A 26,040-nucleotide genomic window follows, 5' to 3' on the forward strand; every position below is an offset into this window, starting at 1 on the left:
CACCCTCCTATGAATAACGTTAATGGCACGCCAGGAAATCTGCATCGGTGCACGCACAAAGTTGACGACGAAGGAAGTTTTTACTGCAAAGAGGAACAAACATTGAGCTTTTTTACTTCTACTTCAGAAATAAATAAATAAATACCATACGGTAGACTGGTAACTATGGTCAAGACTGAATTTACGTTGCGTGTGTACTGAAGTGATGCAATTCCTGTTTTTTTTGTTGTTGCCCGATATGTGAAACTCAAGGCAAATTTGATAAGCATCTAATATCCGCCAAAGTGAATCAAATACTTCAATATAAAAGTTGGATATAACCCATCAATACAATTGACTTAGTCAAAACAAAGCTCTGCCCAAACAACGCATACAAACAATATTAGAAAACACCCACTGGAAATCTAATTTACAGTGACAGCATAAATAGACATTTAAAGTGTTACATTTGAATTAAATGCGTAGATTTAACTCAAACTGGGATGAGTCATTCCATCTGCAATACAGTGTTTAATTTGTATCTTGTTTCTTTTTATGTGAACAGATGCTTATTTACATGCAATTTGTCATCTGTGCCTTGTCTTGTGTATTCTGTGATTGTAAATACAAATTGGACAAATACTAGAAACAGACAAACAAACAAAAACAATGAAAAAAAAACAAGGAAGGATCTGCCTCGTGAATCCAGTTCAAAAGGGAGTCACCAAACAATGATGAGATATTTTTAAAAGGTTAAACGTTTATGTGAATTGCACGTAGGCCATTGATATAAAATACATCACGTTGTCTATACAATTTTACTCATGTCTATTCAGAACAAACCAGCAGAGTGTCAAAGTTGTTTCACAGAAAACCCCAACATTCTCAAAAGGTGGCTTTTTTTTTCATTCAACAATGAAATTACATACCAGAAAATCTAAAAACATGTAAGGATGGATAAGATAAAAATAAGTAAAAAGAAAAAACAGAAAGCCTTGGCCAGTGGCTATTGTTGAGGTATTGTATTTTCGGAACCTTATTATCCTCTTCTCAGAATGTCTACACTCAGCGCACACTAGCGGTTTTATAATAAGATGCAGGAATGGAAAGTGTATTGTATTGTACAAGTTGTGCATGCTGCACGCTGACACCACTTGCACTCATGTGTGTAACCAGAACTTGTGAATCGAGTCCAGCCGTCCCCCTCCCTCTCCCTCCCTCTTTCGCTCTTGCTCTTGCATTGTGTATTGGGACTGCAAGAGGCAAGAAAAAAGTTAACCACAGCCCCACATTTTCTCTGTGCGACATCACCACATTTTACATGTCAGCAGTTCTCTGTTTACTTTCAACGACGCGTATGGGCAGGGTAACGTGGATATGAACGGCAGCCTTGGGAATGGACAAGGAGAGACAAAAGATTTTCCTTCACTTAATCGGAACTGCTATAGTCTGAAGCTGACGGACTGAGTACAGGAAGCCCCATGAGATGCTGAGAAACGCATTTTTCTAACCAGCTGGAGTTCTGACAGAGGAAGTATAGCGAGCACAAATGAGCGGCTGACAGACCTTTGTGCATGGACTTCAATGACTGGGTGAGTACATCCTATTTGAAGTATGGATCATGCTTTATTTAATTACTATATTAGAGGCTAAATGACGATTAAACATTGGGATTAGATGGCGACCAGTCCATGATGTACCCCCACCTCTTGCCGAAAGTCAGTTGGGATCGGCTTCAGCTACCTGTGACTTCAATGAGGACAATGGACAGATGATAAAATAGGAGTATTACCATAGCATTGAAAGCTATTACCCCACTCCACCCAAAAATGGTGCAACCTTCAAATGATAAAAAAAAAAAAAAAAAATTTAGTCCAACTCATAACAACTGACAAGTGGCCCATTTTGGGAACCCTTATTCAAATTCCTCAACTTATGAAGACATTTTGGACATTAATGTTATAACGCAGTGGGATGAGTATTGTGCAAGAAACCGAGAGCGCCGTCAAACAGCCTTTGGGATGAACTGCAAAATATATTAAAAAAAAGAAATCCCAAATTCACAACGCTTTCCTACATTTTCACTTTGTGTGCATGGAATGGCTCCAAATAGCTTCAATCATATAGTGCCAGGGGTCACCAACAAGCTATTCTTGGATACTCATAAATGCAAAGGACTACTGGTTTGATCGATGTAAACAACAAGCTTCACAAATCTTTGTGACGCTACTGATCATATTCATGATTTCTCACTATTATTAACAATGACACAACATGGAAACAGATAAATACCAATATTGGACATGTTGTAGACATCTCCGGAGACATTTTCAAATGGTTTCTTTTAACAACCTTCCTAGGAGTCCCAATGTCCCATCACTGGTCAAATATTTTTCGAAAAGGCCCGTGGGTGTAAATATCATTACCAAATTTGCACGAGTAAAAGTTAAAAAAAAAAAAAAAAAAAAAGCAACAAAGATTTTATTATACAGCTTACTGGTAAGTGAAGTGATTTTTATTTAGAACAATAAGAGAACTATTTTCAGAAGAGGCTCACAGGCTACTCAAGCGGCAATGCTTTGGTGACACTTGGTATACAGAAACAAACAGAATTTTGTAAACGTTTATATTTTTAGTAGTACCTTATAGTTCAATGTCATTTTGTACCATTCATGTTCATATGAAAACAGAACAACGCATGGCTTCTGCTTTACGAAACATCGCACAAGCACTGTACATGGGTGGTTCTCCAAAAGTATGGTCCAATAGCATAGCCACAAGCTGATTCAGGCATGACGTCCCATTTTGCGGGTCTCAGGTCATATTACTTGAGGAAAAGGGCTCACAGGGAATGCTGCCCACCTTCAACAAATTGGCAGCAAATGCCAAGCTCACGTTATCACTGTAAACAAGCTAACATTAGGTAGCCACGGCTGCCACATTGGTAGCATGACATATTCGTAAAGATGCTGAACTGTTTGTGTCGTTTTCTTGGACAGGCTGGAAGATCGTCACTATCCCTACATCATGTCATCTGACCTCCAGACATCCCCTTTTGCCAACGGGACGAACTCGACAATGGCGCCCGATTCTCAGCAGCCTTGTGTCGATTACAACGCGATGCACTGCCCGCTTGCGTTGCTTTACTCCATCATTTTTGTCCTGGGTCTGCTTGGGAATGTGATGGCTCTGTGGGCTTTGTTCCACGTGCGCTCCAAACGGAACTCGGTGCGAGTCTTCCTCATCAATGTGGCATTCGCCGACCTTCTCCTGGTGGTCTGTCTGCCATTCAGGATTCTCTACCATGGCCGGGGGAACGTCTGGACCTTAGGCCCCACGCTGTGCAACGTGGTGGGCAACTTGTTCTACATGAACATGTACATCAGCATTACGCTGCTGGGGCTGATCAGCGTGGATCGCTACTTGAAGATCCACAGAGGAACTAAGGCACAGAGCAGGTTGCAGTCCACAAAGTGGAGCACTGCCATCTGTGCGGCTATCTGGATCATGGCCTTTGGTTTGGCTTCAGCCTTCTTCATGCCAAAGACTTCATCGCCAAAGACTTCATCGCAGGTGAACAGGTTGGTGACATTTTTGGTGGTTAGTTGCTCGGCAGGTTTTAAGTTTTTAAGGGTTTTAGAAGAGCCATATTGTATTCAAGGTTTAGACCATAGGTAGCCAACTCCGGCCCTCGAGGGCCGGTGTCCTGCATGTTTCCTATGTTGCATCACACTTGATTCAGATGGTCAGACGATTAGCAAGGTCTACAGACGCTGGATAACAATCCTGACCATGTGTTGCAACAGGGAGACATCGAAAACATGCAGGACCTCAAGTGGCGGAGTAGCCTAACCATGGTTTAGACCGACACACACAAAAAACAACAAAAAACGTTCATCTTCTGCTGTGCGAGTGATACAAATTCTCCTTTTTTGGAAACGTCTAGGTGTTTCCACTACAAACAGCTCAAAGATGCAAAGTGGAAAGCATACATCAACATTTGCATGCTGGTAGTCTTCTGGCTGGTGTTCATCTCCCTGGTCGTGTCCTATATGAAGATTGCCCTCAAGCTTCTGAAGATATCACAGAATAAACCTAACCTGCCCAATGCTCACCACTATTCAAGAACCGCCAGGAAATCCTTCTTCATCCTCTTCCTCTTCACCATCTGTTTCGTCCCATATCATGTGATCAGGGTGTTCTACATCAAAACCCAAATTACAGACACTTCCTGCTTTTGGAGGGGTGTGGCCGACCAAGCCAATGAATTGGCACTGCTTTTTTCGGCTCTTAATACCTGCCTGGATCCTGTTCTTTTATTCCTCTTGTTGTCCTCTGTGAGGAAGGAGGTGCGGCGCTTGATGGGCAACGTGTTTCGTGTACGAGATACTTCGGTGGGAGTCAGCGGGAGCAGCTCCACGGTGGAAATGGAAGGGAGAAGTGGGAGGCCTGACAGAGGGCAAGCGAATGTCCCAGCTTCTTTGAAACAAAAGATTTGCTGCCGTTAATTGTGGCTTGTTGGGAGTTCAACTGTAGGGTCTCCCGAAAGGACTGCACAATAACATTTCAGGTGATACGCTAGATGAACCACTAAACTGCCACGGGCACCGTTGAACAACTTTCAGATTTAGTATAAATTAAAACAATATGCAAAAATCAGCAGTGCAATACTAATCCCTTAACTTTGCGAGGTCCTTTTTCGGTTATTTTGGTAATTACGCTGTCAAAGACATTATTTCACGCTTTGTGCGGCCGACTTGAATCACTTTATGTTCCGAGGGAGATATTTCCTTCTTCCCAGCAGTGATGCATGTAGCAGTAAAGTCAAGACAAAAATGGTGTTAACTCCCTGTGAGGTGGCCATGGAAAGAACAACAATGGCGATCCAAAAGCAGACAGTGTTCTTCCATTAGTCACTGCAATGCAATCACCGAGACGTTCAAACCAAAGTCAAGACGCAGACATCAAAGCCCACGTTTGATGATCATAAGCTCCAGAACAACTTTTATAGACATGAAAGCGTGAGGTTCAACTCTTAAAACATAATGTCCATGCATTTGTAGCTGTAAAGTACATGCTTTTTTTTCTCCCCTCTTGGCTTTACACAATCGTGTTAGTTTCTCAGTATAAATGTCATGTATTAGGTGGAGTGACGCAAAACACTAAGTTAGAACAACTCTGCCATCTAGAGGCTCATCAACCTGAAGCACTTACAACTAGAAGCTGAGCAGAAAGTGACTGCCTAACTTTTTTTTTTTGTAGGTTTTACTTGTGAGATGAAAGAAATAAAGATTTTTATACAGTGAACTCCTGCTATATGCCTGCTTAGCCTTCTCTGTCAAATTTTTTTAAGCAAATGTTTTTATAGGGCATTTAGAGTTGTGCATTTTTTTCTAACGTTGTGCCGCAACATGCAGGACAGCACTTTGGTCTACTGGAAGAGATTCAGGTGTTCAGCAATCCTTTAAAGTCCTGAGTGGGTAAAACTAAATGACAGATTCTCTTGTAAAACTAAATGACAGATTCTCTTGTCTTTTGTTCCTGTGCCTCACAAAAACAAAACAAAAAGCCAACAAACACTGCATTAATCGGTCACGGACCCAATCTGGAAAATTTTTTAATGCGCATCCAATGGTCTTTTATTTTGAAAATCCTACAAGTTTGAAAGGAAGCAGTAGACATGCACACTCAGTCTCTAAATGCTTGTGACCAGATCTGCAGGCTCACTGAGCTGAAATCTTGCAAGATTTGCTGAGAGCTCACGAGGTTTACTTAAGTCCGGTAAGATTCGACACGGTCTCGAGTGTTGTCTCCATAAAAACTCTGGTGTTTCATGCGACTTTCTAGATGTATTCTCCCTGACAAGTGTAGAGGTATTCCTAATCGTACAACCTCAGGGCGTTTAAATTTCATGTTACCTGGGGCTAAACTGAAGTCGCTTCTATTTTGTTTTGTGATGGCAGATAAAAGTCTCCATAGAGGGGGCATTAGTTCCGCCTGTTTTGCCCGGCTGTCAAAAGAAGGTGAGCGATTATTACTTTTCAATTTTTCTCACATTCTGGCAAAACTTGGCAGGTTGCTATTACGTTCAGGAAACAAGAGTTTCTTGTCTTTTGTCCGTGTTGTTTTTGTCGACACTAAATGCTGCTGGTTATTGCTCTATCCGGATAAATAAATGTGTGGTCAGGCATGTGATGTACAATCATTCGATTTTTGAAATGTTTTGAAGTCTTATTGCACAAATCCATGCTGCTGGGAGATGTTTCCATATGGTTGATGTAGGCCCAGGCTGTTGTCATGTTGTTCTTCCTAGAAGCGTACACTAATTGAGAGTGACTCAATAGTGCCTCTGATAGTTACAACCGGGTAGTGCACACTATGTTAGCTTCAATGACTTCGAGACGCGATTAATCAACCTTAATCGATGATAATGATCAAATAAACGAATGAATGAATAAATAAATACATGAATAAATAAATAAAGTTGTGCACGCGCGTACACACACACACAGACACACACACACACAGACACAAAAGAGGTGCTGGCAGCAATCACGAATGGAGGGAGATAAATACTGGGGCTTTAAATCAATTCAGTGACTTTCATGCATGGGAAGTTGCAACGCGCTTGAGCAGCTTTCTTGTAAATTTAAGTGTGCTTGCATGAATGAGAGAGCGAGAGAGAGAGAGAGAGAGAGAAAGAGAAAGAAAGAAAGACAGACAGACAGACAGACATAAATTGGGGGAAGCAAATCTGATAAAGACAAGGCAGCAGCTTCTGTTATAGGGTGATAGTAGGAGCCTGCTGTATTTATAACCTGATTAAACACCCTCTATCCACACAAAGTAGGTGGTGGTGAGTAGGGATGGTGGAGCACTGATACCAGGTATTGTTATCAGATACTGACTGGCCTTATTTCAATGTATTGTGTTCCCACAAGGGCGGCCGATACCAGTTACTGATACCACGGCGGACGATACAAGTCAAGTCATTGATATCAAGGCAGCAGTGCAATTTTATCACTCGAAGATTATAAAATGATAAAAGTATTTGTTTCATTTGCAGTCTGGCCCTTATTCTCTTTAGTAATCATTAGAGAGCTATAACACTCTTAAACGGCATATTTTGAAAAGGCAGAAATACCTTGACATCTCTGTGAATGACGTTGTTGTCATGGCAGTAACGTAGCGCCTCCAGGATCTGTCTCATGTAGTGACTAAGAAAAGCAACACAAGAGCGTGTCAAAATCCAGTTCAAACGGCGGTCCGAGCTGTGAAATAGAATTCGAATTGACCTCACCTGGCCACCGCTTCGCTGTAGACAAAGCCGGCGTCTGCCCTCTTGACGATCTCAAAGCACAGGTCTGCTCCATCCATGCTGTGATACACACAAACGCAGACACACATGCATGCAAAGCCAAGATCAGCGTGATCAAGAAATATACTCTCCAAAAATTGTGATAATGCGCTAGTTCGTCGAAAAAGACAAATGAATGTCTTCCATTTGTCATCACGAGAAAAAGTGTGAATTGTGAATAAGGTATTGTGATGAAATGTAAGTTAGGTTTTTTTTGGACATTTGCTTTCAGAATCACAATTCTGAAAATACGGTGCAGACAAATTATAGCGTAGCACTCGGAAATATTCCTTACAAAATAAAATTCATAAACACATTCTTACTGATGAAAATATGCACGTTTAGAGCTTCTATTGGTACAACTGTATGCCACACACCGCACTGCAGCATTATCAACACAGAGACTGAAAATAATATGAAAACGCCACAAAAAAATGAATTTATTCAAGTTATGTGCGCTTAATGAGGGGCAATGTAAGATATCCGTCGGTAGCTTCACTTGTCGCAGAGAGAGAAGTAACCGAGGAAAGCTGCATGTGACAAAACGGCACAATCACGAGAAAGAATGCATGATGAATTCTACACGCAGCAATCATTTCTGTTGCGCGCGTGGCATGTGTTGCCGACATGTCACACAGTACATGTCGATCAAGAACGCGGGAATATAAAAAGACCTCGTTGTTTTTTTTTTCCCTCTATGCAGTACGAAAATTCATGGTATGTTCAATGAGGATTTTAATTGTTCATAGATGTGAATGTAAACAGTCTGCCTTTCTCTCCAAAGTCAGTTGGAACAGGCTCGAGCTTATCAGCAAGCCTGGTGAGCATAACCAGTTTAGAAAATACAGGTCCAACTTGTGCTGTTATTATGAAAGCCACTAGAGGTCACCACTGGTAACGTAACTGCACATCAATAGGTAAAACTGGACTGCTTCTTTCAAATTGAAATTGCTGTTTCAATTTACATGTAAAATTGTGATCAGTCTACCAAAAAACACAATCAATGGACACAAATCTGAGTACACCTGAGATTCTCATCCAGTCACAACCAGTTTCCTGTTGGTCCATCAACCCAATGGGAACAGACTTGAATATGGGTTTCCTTTTTTTTTCAACTGGGTCTTTAGTCTTTACTTACACAAACAGACTCATACTGGCGTGTTAAATGACATTCATAGTTGACCTAGTCAAGTTACAACGAATGCCTTCCCTCCTAATTGCTTGGCTTTATTTCTTCCCCAATTATTAAAACCCAATCTTAGCGTCCTCTCCAATTAGGCCAGGCTGCAGTGAGGCTCTCGTTCTCAGCACATCCACATTAGACAGTATTACGCAGTTTTCATATTTGAGCCTGCTTCAGGGAAAGATATATTAAGACGTCTGCAGTTATCTGATATGCCTACTCTGTTATCTGCTCTCTGAGGGATGACGTGCTTAAATATCTCTTCCATCTACCTGTAGCCTCTTTTACACGGAAGTCCAACAAAGAATAGCTGCGTCCATCACAGCCATAATGGAATATCCAGAATGGATCTGTATGTACCCAGTGAGACATCATATTGGCACAATTGTCTGCATGCATAACTGACACAATTACGACATAATGTAACAAATTGAACAAGAGAGTCAAAAGGTACCACTACACTCATTTACTTACAGTCTGGTGTTTAAATTCACACCATTGTCCCAGCATTGTGAAATACCCTTTATCACCAGCGTCATCCCACACGCCTGCCAGAAAATTGCTGAGGTGATTCACAATTGCGCTTCTTCTGTAACCAGATGTGTGACTTACAATTCAAAGACCATGAAGAGCATCCCGTCTGAGCTGTAGGTCTCCAGCAGCTCCACGATGTGTGGGTGTTTGAGCATGTGGCAGATGCTGGCCTCCCTCTTCAAGTCTAAGAAAAATAAAGGCAATATATTATGAGCACAGTTTTCAGATATTTTCTATTGACAATCCCCGAATTAGTCAAAAAGCATTTAGAAATTAGCATTGCAAGCAAAGAAATTCAGCGCTAACACAGTCCTGCGGACGCCCAGGCTTGTACATCAAAATGACAAACCTCCAATAACACAGATGCTGTCCCCCGTAGGTGCAACGTATGTGCTTTATAATCATCGTGCCATCAAATTAGCAATAACGTTCTTTGACATGCTGAAAGACACTTCAGTGCTCTGAAGACTCCCCCTGGAAGTAAGCCTCTACTCTAATTAGCTCCTAATGATGAGGAAGGTTAATGCAGGAATGAAAAGAATATACAGACAACTTGGCCACATTAGCAAGAATCAAACGTTTAAAGTAAGTCTCATGCATGAAATGAATGAAGCCAACGACTTATGCCGTCCTCCCCGTTTGTCTTCATACACTAAAGCTGTGATGAAGACGGGGGTGGGAGTGTTGCACTCGGGGAGACAAATGCATGCGGACAACAGGAATTCGAGCTTCTGAAACAAATCAATATGCCAACAATGGGCGCAGTACAAATGGAAAGCTGTAAAAGGAGATGAATGGTCGAGGTTACGATGTACGGTGCAGTAAATGAAGCGAGAGGAAGGATTTCCATGTCTGATTGAAGATAAAATGCCACTGATTGATTAGATACTGTCGAATACATCACTGTGAAAAATATTTGACTATCACTTGAATTGTTAAAAAAAAAAAAATGTTTGGTTGCCAATTTTTATGAAGCATGACATAGGACAGAGCAAAGCTGTTGCCAAACTTTGTTGCAGGGTGTGAAATTTATTGTGAGACATTTGCACAATATTGGCAAAAAAAGAGTCAGGACAAACAATTAACAGGGTTAAACAAAAAAATCAATGCCAGAAAAAACATTTTTGTAAAGATCTAGGCAAAAGTGCAGGCATTTTATTTGCTTCAAGTAAGGACGTTTAATTAAATTTACAAATGAATCTGTCAATAAATGCCGCCACTATCCGTAGTTAAGCAAAAAAAAATGTTTGGTGGGGTAGGTTCAAACAGATGCAAGACAAAAGTTCCCAGCCTGGCAATCCGGTTGAGTAAATACAATATTTCCGCTCCCTTTTTTCTGCCTTTTGGAGCATCCCAACAAACTACGCAAGCATACGTATGATCGTGCATCTTCACAGACGGTGTTGACAAGATGTCACAATAAGAGCAGATACACTAACACACACAGTGTTGCATCTTCCGTGACTCTGGAGAATGAGGTGACAGGCGAGGGAGGTGAAGAGGACACAATGTGAGGGAAAATAAAAAAAAAAGGTAAAAGAAAGACCTGGGGGAAGGCGGGTGGGGGTGAGTAAAGGAGAGGAAGCAACACATGATAGATTTGGCTCATTCGCTGGCTAGCTTTGCGCTCTCATCCCCTTGGAGAGCTGACCTATTCGTCAGTCAGACCTCTGGACACACTTGAGAGACACTGACTGGTGTGTATGTGTGTGAGCGTGTGTGTCTGTGTTGTCAATCCATTGCCAAGGCACGAACTATTTGACCCACTTCCCTCACTCGAAGGTCTGAACAGAGAGTGTGCTTGCAATGCAAAAGAAGTATCCCACATCATCACGATATTTTGTCAGTGACAATGATGGTGTCATGATATACTTGTCTATTTGGTGCCGCTTTTCCCCAAAGGAAACGTCGTTGGTGATGACACCACTCCAGAATTCAGTGAGAGACCTTAGATTACCTCAAAAGAGCTTTGTACAGTGAGTATCAGAGGACTGAACTCGGCATATATTTCGCTTTTTTTACAGTATATTTTGCGCAACTCACAAGGATTAGAACCAATACATATTTATTAGATGACAATTTATAAAAACCTGTATTGTACGTGCATTAAATACATTAATGAGCACAAATGTCCAAAGATTTTGCTTGCTAATCAAACTTAACTGCACAATATTGGAAAAACATGCAACATGTGATATAGTTGTTGAATAATAATATTGATATTATTGCTTTTTTTAACAACACACTACATTTTTATTATTTAATGAAATAATTACTTTTTTTGCACGTGGCAAAATAAGCAAGGTCAATGTGTTCATGTATGTATAATTAATGTAGAATTTAATTGTAATTGTCCCAGATAATATTCAACTATTGGATGGTAGTGCACATTTAAGTTTGCATCTGACTGGTCGAATTCAGATGAACACAACGAATAAAGCAAATCCACAGTAGCGATGTGGTTTCTTTTGAAATCCCGAAGCAATTGTGTTTAACCTTAGAGGTTAGTATAACACTCGGACACATTTTAAATGTCCATAAAATATGCAGAGAATGTGTCAGCCCCTATTAGTGAATACCTTCCATCTTACGCATTGAACATTATCAACGCTACGGTTGCTAACATTTGTCATTGTAAATGGCAAAAAAAAAAACAGGCTTCATCTCCTTCATACTATTTATCTCTTTGCTAATGAGACTGGCTTTAAAGCAGCCTAATGCTAATACTGCAATTGCCCACAATCATACAGAATTACACCACCAATATATTCTCTGCACATTCTAATGACTTTCAATACAACCGCCGAAGCACATATTTTACCGAGGGAACTTGAAAGGCTTTTTCTATTCCACAACCTATGAAGAAAGATTTTTTTTTTTTTTTACAGAGCGATGGAAGTTGCATTCATTGATGTATTCCCAAGATTGCTGTGCAGCCTCCTCACTCAGTTTAGCTTATCAGGCTTCACCATACCTTTCAACTATCTTTAATGCCATCGCTCCTCCTCTAGAATCATCACAGACCTAATCAGAGTGCTGGCAGATTGCTACAGAAGATTAACAATAGCCTCCGACACAACACTAGAGAATATGTGGCTCCTTAAATCTTGTGAGACTTCAGCTCAGTGAGCATCTCAAGGGCTGACTCCACAAGTGTGTTTCTTTGTTTGCCGTTTTATGTTTTTGTACAGTTAAAGGTTTGGTGAGACTTTTTTGTTATGCGTTCAGAACGCATAATAAATAACGCATAAAACGCATAAATAATAATTTCTCTGTGAAGTGTAATTTAAATGGAAATGAATCTGCAGCTCAATGATCAAACAAACAAACAAACAAACAAACAAACAAACAAACAAACAAACAAACAAACAAACAAACAAACAAACAAACAAACAAACTTACCCTCTGTGCTGAGTCCAGGACTTGATGTGAACTGAGCAACATCCACAATTTTGACAGCAAACTGCTGCCCCGTCTCTCTGTTGATGCATCTTCTCACCACACTGAAGGGACCCCTGAAGAAGACATTGAGGAAACGCTTTACTACCACAGTGCTGATGATCCCCAATCTAAATTAAATGAATCATTTTAAAAGGGGGGTGAGCCTAGGGGACATCTGTACATGTCAAAAATCCGGCCAAATATCAGAATCCTGCTAATATGACAGACTTACTTTCATTTCTACTTTCCGTGTGAAAATAAAAGATGCAGAGATAATTATCTTCTATTAAGAGTATAATGTGGTTATTTTGCAGGATGTCTACTGACTACCACCGGGTTGTGAACGCCAACTTTACTCACTACACCAAGAGTCAGAGTTTTACAATGTCATTCATCTAAATGAGACCACGGTGTTTGTGCAGTGGAGCCGGCGTGAAGATATTTGTCCCGTTCGACAACGCCGTTGTTTCACGGCTCGTTAATGTGAGGTCACTGACATTTCAGAAAGCTGAATGTCCACTTTGCTTGTTTGTGGCACAGCGACATCGAGACGATGACTCGTCCTCACTGAGGCTGCAACAGTCGATAGCATTCAGTCGATGGGGATAAACACTCAAGGACTGAAGAAGGTCCAAGACAGTGGATCGGGGTTACGGAATGATGAAGTTAATAAAAAAATGCTCACAACACTGGGGAAAAACGGAGTCAAGTTCCTAAGTTTGTCTTCGTAAAACGTCCCATGTAAAGTATAAAACATCCTTAGAAACCGGTCAGACACAATTTTGAGTGGAGTTCTCCAGGGAAACATTTTAGGCCCACTCATTTTCCAAAATGATTCATCAATAATCCAATCAATAGTTTTGAGTTGAACTCTAACATTTGTGAGATTAAGTAGAAAAAAAAGCAGACTCAAAATGTCCTGTCAGTTCCAACGCCAGTGATTTCTCAACTCATATTTTGAGTGGAGTTCCCCAGGGAAATATTTTGGTCCATTAATTTTAAAAAAGAGGCTGAACCCCAAAGTCCAACAAACAATTCTGTGATGAAATATAAGGGAGCTCGCTGGGCCTCTTACAGGTCCAATATTGGTTGCACAGACATGATGCATAATCTTGTGAAAAGTCATGCCGGGACAAACCATCATAGCTGCAAAGGGTCAAGTACATCACATTTACCTTCATTTTTCTTTTCTTTTTTTGAGCTCAGGAATAATCATGTCCACATATTCACATTTCTGACTAAGCCAGTTTTTGTACAAGCAGCGCACCGGTGTTTGTGTGTGATTTCGTGGCTGAGGAAAACAGGGGTTGTCATACAAAAATACAGACTGGTGGAACAGATGGCAATCAAGCTAAAGCTGCTTAGCATCAGAAGGGTGAGGTGGGACGGCACGATGCCCAACCGAGACACATGCACACACACACAAACAGCAGACATACACTCACCGGCCAATAACTACGCCTGCACAAACAAATGGGATCCAATACAACAAGAATAATCAATGGGTAGATGGCATAGCCATTAATTGGTCAGCCAATCAGGTCATCAATCATTCAGCAACAAAAGCAAAGAACATGAATATTCATTCTTGTATTTATAACTTCAATATGGATAAATGCCATTTTAATCATTTCTATAGATAATTTGATTTGATACGAGTACAACTGAGTGAAGTTTACACTACATAGTACCACATTATGTGGTAAAGGTCAGACGATGGGTTTTATATTAAATAAAGGTTACGTCCAGATTCAGTTTTCATTTTGTCCCTATTTCTGTGCATCCCCTGGACATTTATGGATAAGAACCAGACAGTGCCACGGCAAACTTATGTACACATGCAGTGTGACATTGAGAGCGAGAATAATTTCTAGAAATTGTGGGTACCAATGATAAAAAAGAAAAGAAAAAAGTAGAGCTACGATGCATGATAATATACTAACCCACATTTATGCTGATGAGAGGTTTTCAAAAGGGGTATAAGCAGATGGTGTCCGTGTAGAGTGTGTCTTTATAAAGGCAAATTGTCCGCTAGTGGTCTGGCATGTGTATGACTTTACAACGCAAAGACATTTTAGGGTTTGTTTTTACTAGGTTGTTGCTATGTAAACCTTCCCTTAGACCTTATTTCTTCAGCTTAATAACAGGCTTCACAAGGCCAAGAGAGGCTGACTTCTCAATATCCCTTCCGCAGTATGGAATGAGGCAGCTGGAGAGTATGATGGGGCGGGGGCCTTGGGGGGGCAGTGTCAGTGAAACGCAGTCGACTCAAGAGGCGGAAATGGGATGTCTTGGAAAAAAAAAAAAGTGGTTATGCAGAGGAGCCTCTCTGGCTTTGACGAGGGCTCAGCTGCACACAGCATTAAGCCGTTTGAGCGCTGAATGGAAGTCAGCTGCACGGGGGCCCGTTCAGATGACGCTTGCATTTTAGTAGCTCCCCACACTAAAAGCGCAGGAAGTGAGCGTGAGAGCAAGAGGGAAAAGTAAGAGCAGAATGAAAGCAAGCAGAGGTGGTCTTCCAGTCTTATCCAACATTAATAGAAGCTTTATGGCAATATTAGTCAAGAGATGCAATATGTTTGCAGCTATTTCAAGGTTGATGGGTTAATAGCAAACCATAGAATGAAATACACAGCAATGTCAAAGATTTGTCAATAATAATCACAATAATAATAATAAATCCAACTGTTGCCTCAAGCAAGGTTGTTGTTTATTTGTTTGCTCTTCATGGGATTTAGGAAGATAAACATTCCATTTTTGTGCCAATTTATATTTTCCCCTCATTCGATTAAAAAAATGAATAATTTTCATGGAATTTTGATTAAATAATGCATGAATCTTAATGACAAAATGCCCTCAACTTAATTAATCAAAATTGTGGTGGGGGAATTGGAATGAAAAAAAGAGGCCATCATTCATATATTTAATTTACCATTTTTTAAGGCACACGTTCAACCCGTCCAAATAGAAATCAGTTCGGTAAAGTTTTCAGAATCTTGATATAATTACGGAATTCGTGATAATTAAAAACTTTTTGGAAAAATGTGGACGCAAGAATCTCAGACACGCAAACTGAATTTATTTCAAAAATATATTGAAAGTGTCTGGGAGATTTATTTAATTTGGTGTCTCTATATTGTGGGTGGGTTTGGAATTTATCCCATGCACTAAATGGGGTTTCACTGTACAGGCGAAAAAATTGGAGCCCACAGAGAGCGGACCACACCCGCAAGTGTGGGCTAGTGTAAATCAAAAGTGTGCAACGCATCACATTTAAGTTTTAAGTGAATGCATAGGCTAGCAGACTATAAAATATCCACGACCTTTACTTGCTCACTTCATGATCATAAGCGCTTGAGGACCACCACTACTCCATGAACTGCAGCTGACCTGACAAGCGGGAGGAGCCGCTGCGGCCTACGACCTAGCGCAGTCAATCATGTGACAAGAAAATGTGGCCCGACACTCACTAAAGATTGCTTGCATTCCGTGCACGGTGCAAGTGTAACGTCTGGGAATTTACTAGCGTATCAAAAAGACGTGGTGCCCGGTACTGCGTCGTCGTGTGTATTGGTGTAGTAAAAGGCGATTTGCAGCTAAGCGCCTGCATTCCCCTTTCGCGCCGCATCAATCACGCTGCATCTCATTCGGTAAATGTCAGCGGTGTTTACGACACAGACACACACACACACACACACATACATACATACAAGGGACAGCATGCCTCAGCACGCAAGGGACGAGGAAAAGAGGATGTTCCACCAAGCTGCTTCCTGTCAGCTTGTGTGCCCAATCAGCATAAACAACACAACTATTTAATACACGCATTGGCCACATCATTACATGCAGCAGATGTTTACTCAATTGTTTTTAATGGTCTTTTACCAAACACAGGAAAGTATGACCATAGAGAGTTACACACCGCCAGTGTAGTGCCACATTGTGTTGCGACACACCGGGAAGCGCAACTGGATGTCAAAGTGATGCAAGAAGAGTAAGAAGATGATGCAAAGAAGGTCTCTTACGAAGCTGTATTGATAGGTGTTCCCATAGCACACGGGGAATAGATGCCTGAACTTGCATGTGTTGCTGCTCTATATGTGTTAAATTAGCACGTTTTAAAGTTTATAATTGACACAACATCGATGCTAATTTTTATATGCCTCAGCACGCCCGTGGCCCACGTGAAGATAAGTGGTTTAAAAAAAAATGGATGGATGTCTATGGCGTTTGGCGTTAACATTAAGCCAGCAGACCCGTTAGATGGAACTGCATGGTTTGGTAGAACATTTTGAATAGTTTAAAAATACAATGATAAATTCAGTGTAAGTTAGAGTGACAATTTTTGGCCTGTTTTTCAAGAATCGTGCAACCTTGGTTGACTTTCAGTCGTCCAAATCTCCGACCATCCGATTGGTCGGTGGGGACAAAAAAAGAACGTCTGTTATCAGTAGATTAATTAAACCGGCTACAGTGCACTGTGTGCTCTCTACTCACACCATCCACAATGTTAACAGGCCTCTTGTCCTGTGCAATAAACTCGACAATTGCATTCGTAATGTCATGCTTCTGTTTTTTTGTATGATAAGCGAATAGCATGCTCTGAGTGGAACTGTCGCTGGATGATCCTGTAGTCAGTGGACCTAAAATTAAGCATGATAATATCGTCACTGGCATCACAGGAATGAAAATTTAATTCATAAAAAAAAAAGAAATTGAGCAGCAAGGGGAGAACATGGTAGCAAAAAACAGATGACTCCAGGTACAGACAACGAGGGAAAGACAGAGTCAGGGTGGTTGACGCTGAACAGTTGTGACAGCAAGTCCCACTGTGGTTTGTGAACACAGATTCATCCTTAACCTCATTTTCAACCTCCCTGTGCAACCTTTGCTCCACTAGCAAGTCTCAGACAATGCCTGAAGCATGGGGGACCACCTCCGGAGGAACTCCAACTTGCTTCATGTGCTCAGCACATACTGTCATGTGCGGTAGGGACAACAAACCATGATTTGCTCAAGTGCATTGAGCACCAAGGGTGTATGCTCTACTCGTAGGATTAATTGTAAAATCTGTAATAAAAATAATGTTTTTTCAGGTTCTTCTATTGTCAATGTAAATATTCGTAGGAATCAGGCAAAGGAACTACTACAGTGTAGTTAGTGATGGTGTAGTGACTACGCCATGAATGACTTCAAGGAAACCTAATGGCCTAAAAAGCTTGTTCTATTCTGGGTAAAGTGCTGCGGAGTGTGCATGCGTCCCATGCCAGGGACGTTTACTTGCTCGTCTGTTGACAGAGAGGGAGGGCATCAGGAGTGCATTTCCTGCCGCCGCCCACGGTGTGGTGCGGAGTGAGCGGCCAAGTCGCCCGGTGGCTGAGAGGATGGGACTTCATCTCCCATCTCTGCACTCATTTCCCTGACTATGATGCTCAGTGACACGTTTAAAAAGAAGCAATATTGTGAAGGATGCGTCAATTAACCCGGATTCAGTCAGTCTGAATCATCCGGGAGAAAGGATGTGCTCATTGATCGATGTGGGTCTGAGTTTGTGTACAAGTAAATGTGTAAAGTGCTTTACTCTGGATTTCTAATGTATTGTGTGTGTCCTAACAAATCAATGAAAACACCATGTTTTATAACATTAAGGTTTTAAAATGTGATCAAACCGTCCACCAGAAGTGTCCTTCAAATCAAACCTTTTCATGAGTGCAGACTACAAAAGTCTATCATCAATACCTTATTATTATAAACAAGCACAAAAATAACTTGCCATAAACTTTAGATATTAAATGGAATGTTTTCAGATGATTATTGACAATAGTCACTGGCTGATAACTATTTCATGTGTCAAATTAGATGCTGGTGCTGACGTCATTGAATCCAGTGATTTACACATAACACAAATAATAACCCTAACTCATTTAAGATACGAAATGATGGTTGTGTGCAGATGGATTGTCTGTGGTAAAGTGATAATTATTGTATGTGAGGTGTGTAAGCATTCGGGCTAATTTGTGGCACGTTGTGTAGATGCAGAGACCAGGTAGTGCTGGCAGCAAACACGGAAAGCAGCACCGACACCTCAAGAGTGTGCAAACAATGAGGTTAGAGTGGAAGCATTTTCTGTTTGAATGAGCACTAAAAGGTCTAAAAGAGGGAGTAAATATACATCAGGTGGAGCACCAATGGTGAAGTAAAAAGTGAGATGAAGATAAGGCAGAAAAGAGCAATCAGGCAATGGCTGCTGCCAAAGCGGGAGGAGCGGTAGGAAGCAAGGGGGAAAAAAAGACCAGAGGAAGAAAAGAAAATCCTCTCGTCCAATCCCCTGAGTGTTTTTGGGTTTCGAGCCAAGCATGAGATTTGCTGTCGGATGTTTTTTCAAGACAGTCTGCAGGCAGCAAGGAGGTCTACTCTGGATTAACTGGCTGATTTGTTGCCTTTAGACTAAGTACCCGATCAGGCTTCTACTTAAATGTACACAGACTAATTAAAGAAAGATTCCTTAAGTTAATACTTTTGCAATACATCTCACATACTTTATACATCATTTTGCACAACAACAATTCATCAGCTATCAGTCAAACAACAATTGGATGAGTGGAGTACCTCATGGAACTGTTTCAGGTCCATTCCATTTTAATAAAGTTTACATCGACGCCCCATTTTGGAATGTGCTTTGTGCCACCTTAATGTATACGATCAACAAACTAGAAGGGTTAGAAGGCAATGAGATAAGTTCCAGCTCACGACCCTAAAGAAGAAAAGTAGTTTAGAAGTATAGATATGAAGGTATGGATAAGTGTGTGTAGAATTTGAACCCTCGGGTTATTTTCTTGTTTAAATTCAAGAGTCCAGGTGCTAAATCCATCACAATAATAAACAAGTATATGTGGAGAGAAATGTTTAGGTTCCTTCCCTTTCTGGCCGTTGAACCTTCAAGAGGCAGCACACTGTATTATTTAATAGTGGTTACGACATCTGCCTCCCAGTCAGGAGGTCAGAGTTCAGAACAGCTTTCTGCTTTCAAGTTCATTCGTTCAATTGAAGGCTCTAAATTGCCAGTTAGTGTGAATTTGAGTGCGAAAGGTTATTTGTCTATTAGTCTGTATGCAGAGATATACTGGCGACTAGTCCAGGTGGTGCACTCTACCTCTCACCAGAAGTCAGCTGGGATATGCTCTAATTACCAATTGCCTTAATGAGGACTAGCGCTACAGAAAACGGATGGATGAACCATCCAGCCCATCAAACGTTTTATCCCATATTAATTGCCTGCAGGTGGATTGGCCTGGTGCCTTCATACGTTGGTTCATATAATACATGCAAATTTGAACTTGCTGTTGAAATTGCACTGCTACTCTCATATTAACAAAAATTTTGATGAAGGTCCCCAGAGACTCTGCATCTGCCTAATGTCAGCGTCTTCCATGATCCACTTCTAATGGCACGGCAGCCCCATTAGTGCCACGGCATCATCCCACTGCTAAATCATTCATGAACTGTGGGGCCATTGCTGGATCAAAGTTTGCCTATTAAGAAAGCATTGAAAGACAAGTGGAAACAACGCCTTTATGGGCGTACAGCCTGAAGCTCCACTGTGATCCGGCAATCAGAAGAGGCGCTGAGGGCCTGCCAGCAAGCGAGGAACCACGTACCGTATTCCACAGAGGGTGCTAAACAATTTGAGCTCTGTAATAATGTGATGAGATTACAAGTTGATAATTGTGGCGGATGGATTGTATATTAGCTGTGCAACGTTGAGTGAAGCTGGAGCCTGTCCAAAGCTTTATGGATAACCGATGGATAGAGCACGTGCTATATTTACGGATTTATTATTATTCAGCTGGCAGTAGCCAAGACTGGCTGTAGGAACAAAGATAGTGATGCGTCAGACTGCCGTAGCGGTTCATGGCGCAGCTTGATCAGCTATACATACATTAACGGCCAACTCAACTCAGCAGAGTTGGGCAGCGGGGAAATGAGGTCAAAATTTCCCGGACACGGCAGCCAGTGGCCCAGGGCGAGAAGCCTGACTTAGCCGCCAAGGAGTGGCTCTCCAGCGATTGCGAAAGCGCACGCATCCAGAACCAGAGAGCTGATGCTTAACAAAATGGCAAAGTGCAGAAGTTGATCCAGATGAGGGTTTCTTTTAAAGGTTTTGATGATAATGTTTATTTATTTTGATGTTTTTCGGGTTTTCTGCATTAGTTTCTTCATTTTTGGGTTTCATTAAGAAATTTCATCTGGGTGCATCCCTAATCCAGTTTAATAAACGTCACTTGAATGTTAAATTTTAGCAAAGTATACATTAGGTGTAAAATGATTGCTGCTTGAAGTGTCCATTCTGCAAACTAGCACAGGGTAGATTGCCCAGTTGTCTTTTTTCTTTCGCATGCACAATGTTGCATTTTGTTCAAGACGTCCGTCGTTGAGCAAGGAAAACAAAGATGTGGAGTAATAGTTGGTTCATTATTTGCAAGATCTTGGGTTGTTTTACGGCAGTCAGTACACAATGCACTTCAGCAGATGAAACAACAAGGTCAAACTCCAGATCATAAGGTCCGCAAGCAGGAATACGGAAGGGAAGAAAAGGGAGGGGATAAGAAGGAAAAACATATCCTCGTAAGGCCGACATTTGTTCTGTTATCACCTGAATGTCTTGTTATCTACGGGATGTTTTATATCTATGGGTCATGACGTTAGAGCTGTGCCTTATGCGTAATGGAAAAGTTACCAAGCTGTGTGTGCCGTGATGGAGCAACTATGTTTGCATAAAATAATAAGAGTATTTAGAATTTGCTGTTGCTCCCTCTTCAACAATTAGGATGCTGTGAAAATATTTAAGGTTTTATTTGCACAGTTGTTTATGTGGCTGTGGATCTTTTTTTTCTAATTGGTGAAGTGATGTAATATGGAAAAAAAAAACAGAGGGCTGATTATCAGCTCTGCATTCTTTACTGGCTCTAATTTGTTGGCTCTAGGCCTTTCTCATTTCCAGTCCAGCGATGCATCATGGCCCAAGAAGAGGGAAATCATTAAAAATGATGCCAGTAATAAAGAGCCTGAGAGGCCTACAATGCTGTCACTGTGGTTCAGATCAAAATGATTCAGAAGAAGGGGAAAAAAAACGAAAACTGGTCATCTTATTTGCTTTGTGCAGGGACGTCCTGCTCTAGTGGACAACGCACAAGTGCACGATGCATATGCACAGAGCCACAGATCACCCAGATGTACTGAGATGAACACACACCATCATGATGGAACTGAAACAAAGGCCATTCTGTGCTACTGGCGCTGCAGTGTATTTATTAAAGAGAAATCAATGACATACATACATTCAAAGTGTAATTATCACTACAGCTGGCAACATGATGAAAGAGTGAGTGTGGGAAGGGCTTTATGTGTGTGTGTGTTTGCATAATGTATGTGAGTGCGTGGTTGTGTGCGGAGTGAATGTGTGTAGTGGTGGTCAGCACATCATTTCGGTCATATCCTCCCGCTTCACACTGCAGTCTATAAAAGTTAATGATCACGCTGAGACGCACACTCGGGCTTCACCTTGCGCGCCTTATTGCAGATGTGTGCACGTCGTCTTCCTCTCACAATCGCACACTCGCTGGGAAGCGTTCAGGTTCACATGAGTCAGAGAGGAAATACAAGTTTTCCCGTTGTCTCCTCACATTTCACACAAACTTCAATGGTGAACCTTCTTATGTAACACTGCTCCCAAACTTCCACTGAAAGCGCCAGGGATGTGAGCGTGCGCGTGATTCATTGGGCCACGAGGATCATTTCACTCATCAGTAATCACTGGCCGAGGAGACGTCCCGCACTTTTAATTCTCAACACTGCCCATAAAACGAGGACAAGGGGACATAAAACGACGTAATGAGAACGAGTGGGAGTGGACGGTCAAACGCTTCAATACTGTGGACACACGGGCTGCTGGTTAAATACACCTTTATGCATAACTAATCTTTATTAGCAACCTACTTTATTGCAAGGGCTGCTGTTGATAACCAATATCATCCATAGAGAGATCATACGGAAACTATTTTTAGATTGACTTTACCCCACCACACCTTTGAAACAGATTTCAACTCATTAAAACAGAAAACTATTTAGAAACATCTTATGCCTTTCCGCCTGCTTATTTGGAGACTTCTCAAAATACTCACTCCTAGATAAAGCTTATTATAAAACTGACACATCCATCAAAACATTAAAAAAAACTGTATACATAATAGGCTTTATATGATTAGCATTTTGGGGACCTATCACTGAATTTAAAGAGTGACTCAAGCTCCTACCACAGGGGTCTTCAACTGGTTTTGTCCAAGGGACCACCATTACTCGGGGACCACTGCTTTGGCGGAATATTATTTTATTTTGCACCGAAGGAGGATAGACCTATCAAGGCTATTTATTTGCACCTGTATGTCTATTTTGGGAATCTCAGCTACATTTGACATCATTTGGATGAGTAAATGAGTCACAAAATTAGCTGGAAAATAAATCAAGTCTAAATAATAAATACATTTTATTTTTAAAAATGCCACAATTATTTTCCATTTCCTATTTCGTGGACCATCTGCAATACCGACAATCCCTATCCGACTCTTGTCTTATCTATACTATGACAAGCTTTGCTAAATAAACTAAACTGCTATGCTTATAAATCATTTATCTGAAAATCACTAAAGATGTTTGCAAATGTTTGCAACTCCAAAGGGCTCCGGCGGTGTGTACAAGACTGAGCCGCTTGCATACACCACCATACAGACTAGATGGCTAATGCGCGCTGTGAGCTAATATGAAGTGATGTCGTCACATGCTGGGCATCTTGAGACAGGGCTGCCAGATTACTCATAACATTACAGTCAACATGGAATTTGAAATAACACGCAACTTTGGCTCATGGTGGCCCGAAAGGTCAACCACCCTTAAAGGTTGCCAGGCCTTTCCTACCCAGCTAAAAACCAGACCAACTAAATTAATTTTTCTCGTTGTTCGAAAGTACTGATTGAGACCAAGGAACGGGAAGAGAATCTAAAGATTGATTTTGAACAACATCCTTGACGCTGAGGCAGACAGGCAGACACGTTTAATTGGAGAGAGTGGATCTAGTTATTCTAAGAAGTGCGTGGAGATGTTCCTCTGGAAATGCAGCAGCACTAACAGATGTCACATTACTGATGTGAAAAAGAGAAAAGAGAAAAGCAAAACACTTTTTCTTAGTGCTCTATGCATGAATAAAAACACATTAAAAGACTTTCTCTAACGTTTCCTAATTAGACGCCTACTGTGTTGTATTTCCCCTTTTACGTTCCCTTTCGATCTATAGTCAATCTTTGTTTTGCAGTTATTCTGTTTGAAGGCATCTGCAAATGTGAGATACCTTGAGAGGGTATAAAAATGCTACAACAAAGACAAGAAATTACATAAAAATGTGGGCCTGTGAGATTAGCCGTGAACATCTATGCACTTCCAAGGTAATCCTGGGTGAACCGCCCGGAAATGTTCACACAGCCAATGCACGCCATTGTCGCAAAATACAATTATAAGAATTTGTTACGATTGCTTGAGGCGAGTGTAGCTGAACATGAATAATAATATACCTTTTTTTTCCAGACTATAAATCACTTTTTTTTAATAGTTTGGCTTGTCCTGCTACTTATACTCTGATGTAAATTGGATACTGGCGGAAACACTCCCTGTCAAAATATGGTCAAATTCATATGGTCCATCACCACTGCTATTTTTACACAATTTTAACCTATTTAAAGTGAAAATCACTTGAAAAGAAATAAATTGGCGCTGCTGAGTGTAACTTGGTCTGATCAATCAATCAATCAATCAATCAATCTGAACGTGATCTTTATTATTATTATTATTACCATTAATATATTACTATTCGGCATCATCTAGAGAAGTCCTGGAGATTCCCACTATCATGCGTGTCTGACAGATTGGGCAAAATGTAACAGCACTTCAAGCACCCTCGCTGCCATTTGCTGCACATCAAGTACTTCAATGGCCTGCGGTCCAAACAGGGAAAGCACACCGTGGTACTCAGGAGGCAATGGATGGAAAAGAGCTGCTATATTTTGAGCATACGTGACATTGACATAAAAGGTAAATATCACTTGTATCTGCCTGCAGCAGTTCACAACACGGCAAAACTATTTCTTACATAATGATGATTGAGTTTGGTCGTGCAAACTTGGGTCAGAGAGCAAAGTGGGTATGCAATAATCAATTCATCAAGTTACTTTTTCTGGATTCTGTCGTTGGTGTGAAATTTATTGTTGTGGTATCTTGAAGCGACTGAGGCACAATGGACTGATTCAGTCTTAACTAGTTTGCTGTCAAAAGAAGGACACCATGCTCCTACGCTAGCTCGGAGAAGTCGAGCAACAGCAAAAAAGCCTTCCACTGCTGAGCAGCTCCTCAGGGCAGCATTGTCCTGCTCAATACGCAAAGCAATAAACAATTGATTCAGTGATTCATGATTTTCCCTCGAGTCAATCCACCTAGTTTAGTAGCTAATGTAATGAACGGAGCAGGAGAAGGTTGAAGATGGCCGAATCGTTTGTTATACTGTCGATAAGAAAGAACGAACAAAAATATAAGTTGTATTCAGTCGTGTCCTATTCCTTCAGGTGACGGTAATGGACGTGAGATGGCGATTAACAACTGGAGAATAACTATGAAGAAGAAAACAGTTTGCAGAGTGTGAGCAAAAGCCATCCAGCATGTTTATAAGGCCATGAAACCTTGCCTTCTGCTTGGCGCAGGTAATAAAATCTACTCGCAATACAGAATGAGCTCCTGATCTTTGCCCGACAAATACCACTGCACAAAATAACCTTACAAGAGCCTTACAGGAGGAGTCCATTTCTCCGCTTCCAGTCTTGTATATGGGATTTCCTGTGCAAGTTGGCATTGATCCACGTGTCACTGAAAATGTCTCGCCAGCCAATCAACTCAGCACATTGAATACACCAAATCTATGCCCCCCAGTCAACTGTCTGCCAGCGCTGCCTGACAATAACTCAATACTCAGCGGGTGACTCCGAGCGAAGCCCCCTCCCCTCCACTTCACGATAAGCTGCTGCACGATCCTAAAGTGTGATTGCAGAAGCCATATTACAGCCGTCATATGCATTGAAAAGTCAACTTGTGAGCCTTGGAGCCAAATGAGAGCGCTGACCTTTTTACCTGGCTATTATCCCGCTGTAGTCCATCTGAGAACCGCATGTCTGCCCGACAACCCAATCAGCCAGGGTGAGGTTCAAGTTCAAGGAGGTAATGATGAGATGACTCTCTTGACGCCGACACTCACCCAAGAGTGACTTTGAATGTAATCCACACCACGCTACAAAGTTGGAGAGGCCCACAGTTACGTCTGGTACTGTCATCTGCTAACCAGACAGCCCAATGGGGTTGTTTAGAGGAATGATTTGCTTTCCATTTGTCTGTTATGTCTAGCTTTGTCATGGTTACAAAGTCACATCACATGTGGTTGGCCAACATAAAAAGT

General features: G+C 41.3%; 2 protein-coding genes and 1 long non-coding RNA gene across 22 annotated transcripts in view; 2 read left to right on the forward strand and 1 right to left on the reverse strand.

Moving 5' to 3' along the window:
- Window positions 1-26,040, reverse strand: part of caska (calcium/calmodulin-dependent serine protein kinase a) — a 57,223-nt gene that overhangs the window by 15,676 nt on the left and 15,507 nt on the right. For all 20 annotated transcript variants that reach the window (XM_088382861.1, XM_088382867.1, XM_088382868.1 and 17 more), the window contains exons 2-5: window positions 12,456-12,568; window positions 9,132-9,237; window positions 7,280-7,357; window positions 7,124-7,196 (exon numbers count right to left, since the gene is read on the reverse strand). In XM_088382861.1, the coding sequence (XP_088238987.1) occupies window positions 7,124-7,196; window positions 7,280-7,357; window positions 9,132-9,237; window positions 12,456-12,568 (370 nt within the window). The remainder of the gene's footprint in view (window positions 1-7,123; window positions 7,197-7,279; window positions 7,358-9,131; window positions 9,238-12,455; window positions 12,569-26,040) is intronic.
- gpr34b (G protein-coupled receptor 34b) lies at window positions 1,230-5,358 on the forward strand. The gene is made up of 3 exons (XM_088382882.1): window positions 1,230-1,571; window positions 2,979-3,560; window positions 3,926-5,358. Exons 1-3 carry the CDS (start codon window positions 1,564-1,566, stop codon window positions 4,485-4,487), a joined length of 1,152 nt encoding a protein of 383 aa, XP_088239008.1. The 5' UTR covers window positions 1,230-1,563; the 3' UTR covers window positions 4,488-5,358.
- Window positions 5,692-11,030, forward strand: LOC148394078 (uncharacterized). The gene is made up of 3 exons (XR_015859818.1): window positions 5,692-5,760; window positions 5,943-6,002; window positions 10,956-11,030. It is a non-coding gene; the product is annotated as an uncharacterized LOC148394078 (long non-coding RNA).

The sequence above is a fragment of the Syngnathus floridae genome, chromosome 8 (assembly GCF_059516105.1).
Source record: "Syngnathus floridae isolate MCC-2025c chromosome 8, RoL_Sflo_1.0, whole genome shotgun sequence".
Taxonomy (NCBI): domain Eukaryota; kingdom Metazoa; phylum Chordata; class Actinopteri; order Syngnathiformes; family Syngnathidae; genus Syngnathus; species Syngnathus floridae.

What these genes read in the sequence shown, in the direction of transcription:
- gpr34b (XM_088382882.1), top strand. An exon ending in ACTTCATCGCAGGTGAACAG is followed by an intron (nt 3,561 to 3,925) that starts GTTGGTGACATT and finishes GGAAACGTCTAG; the next exon opens with GTGTTTCCACTACAAACAGC.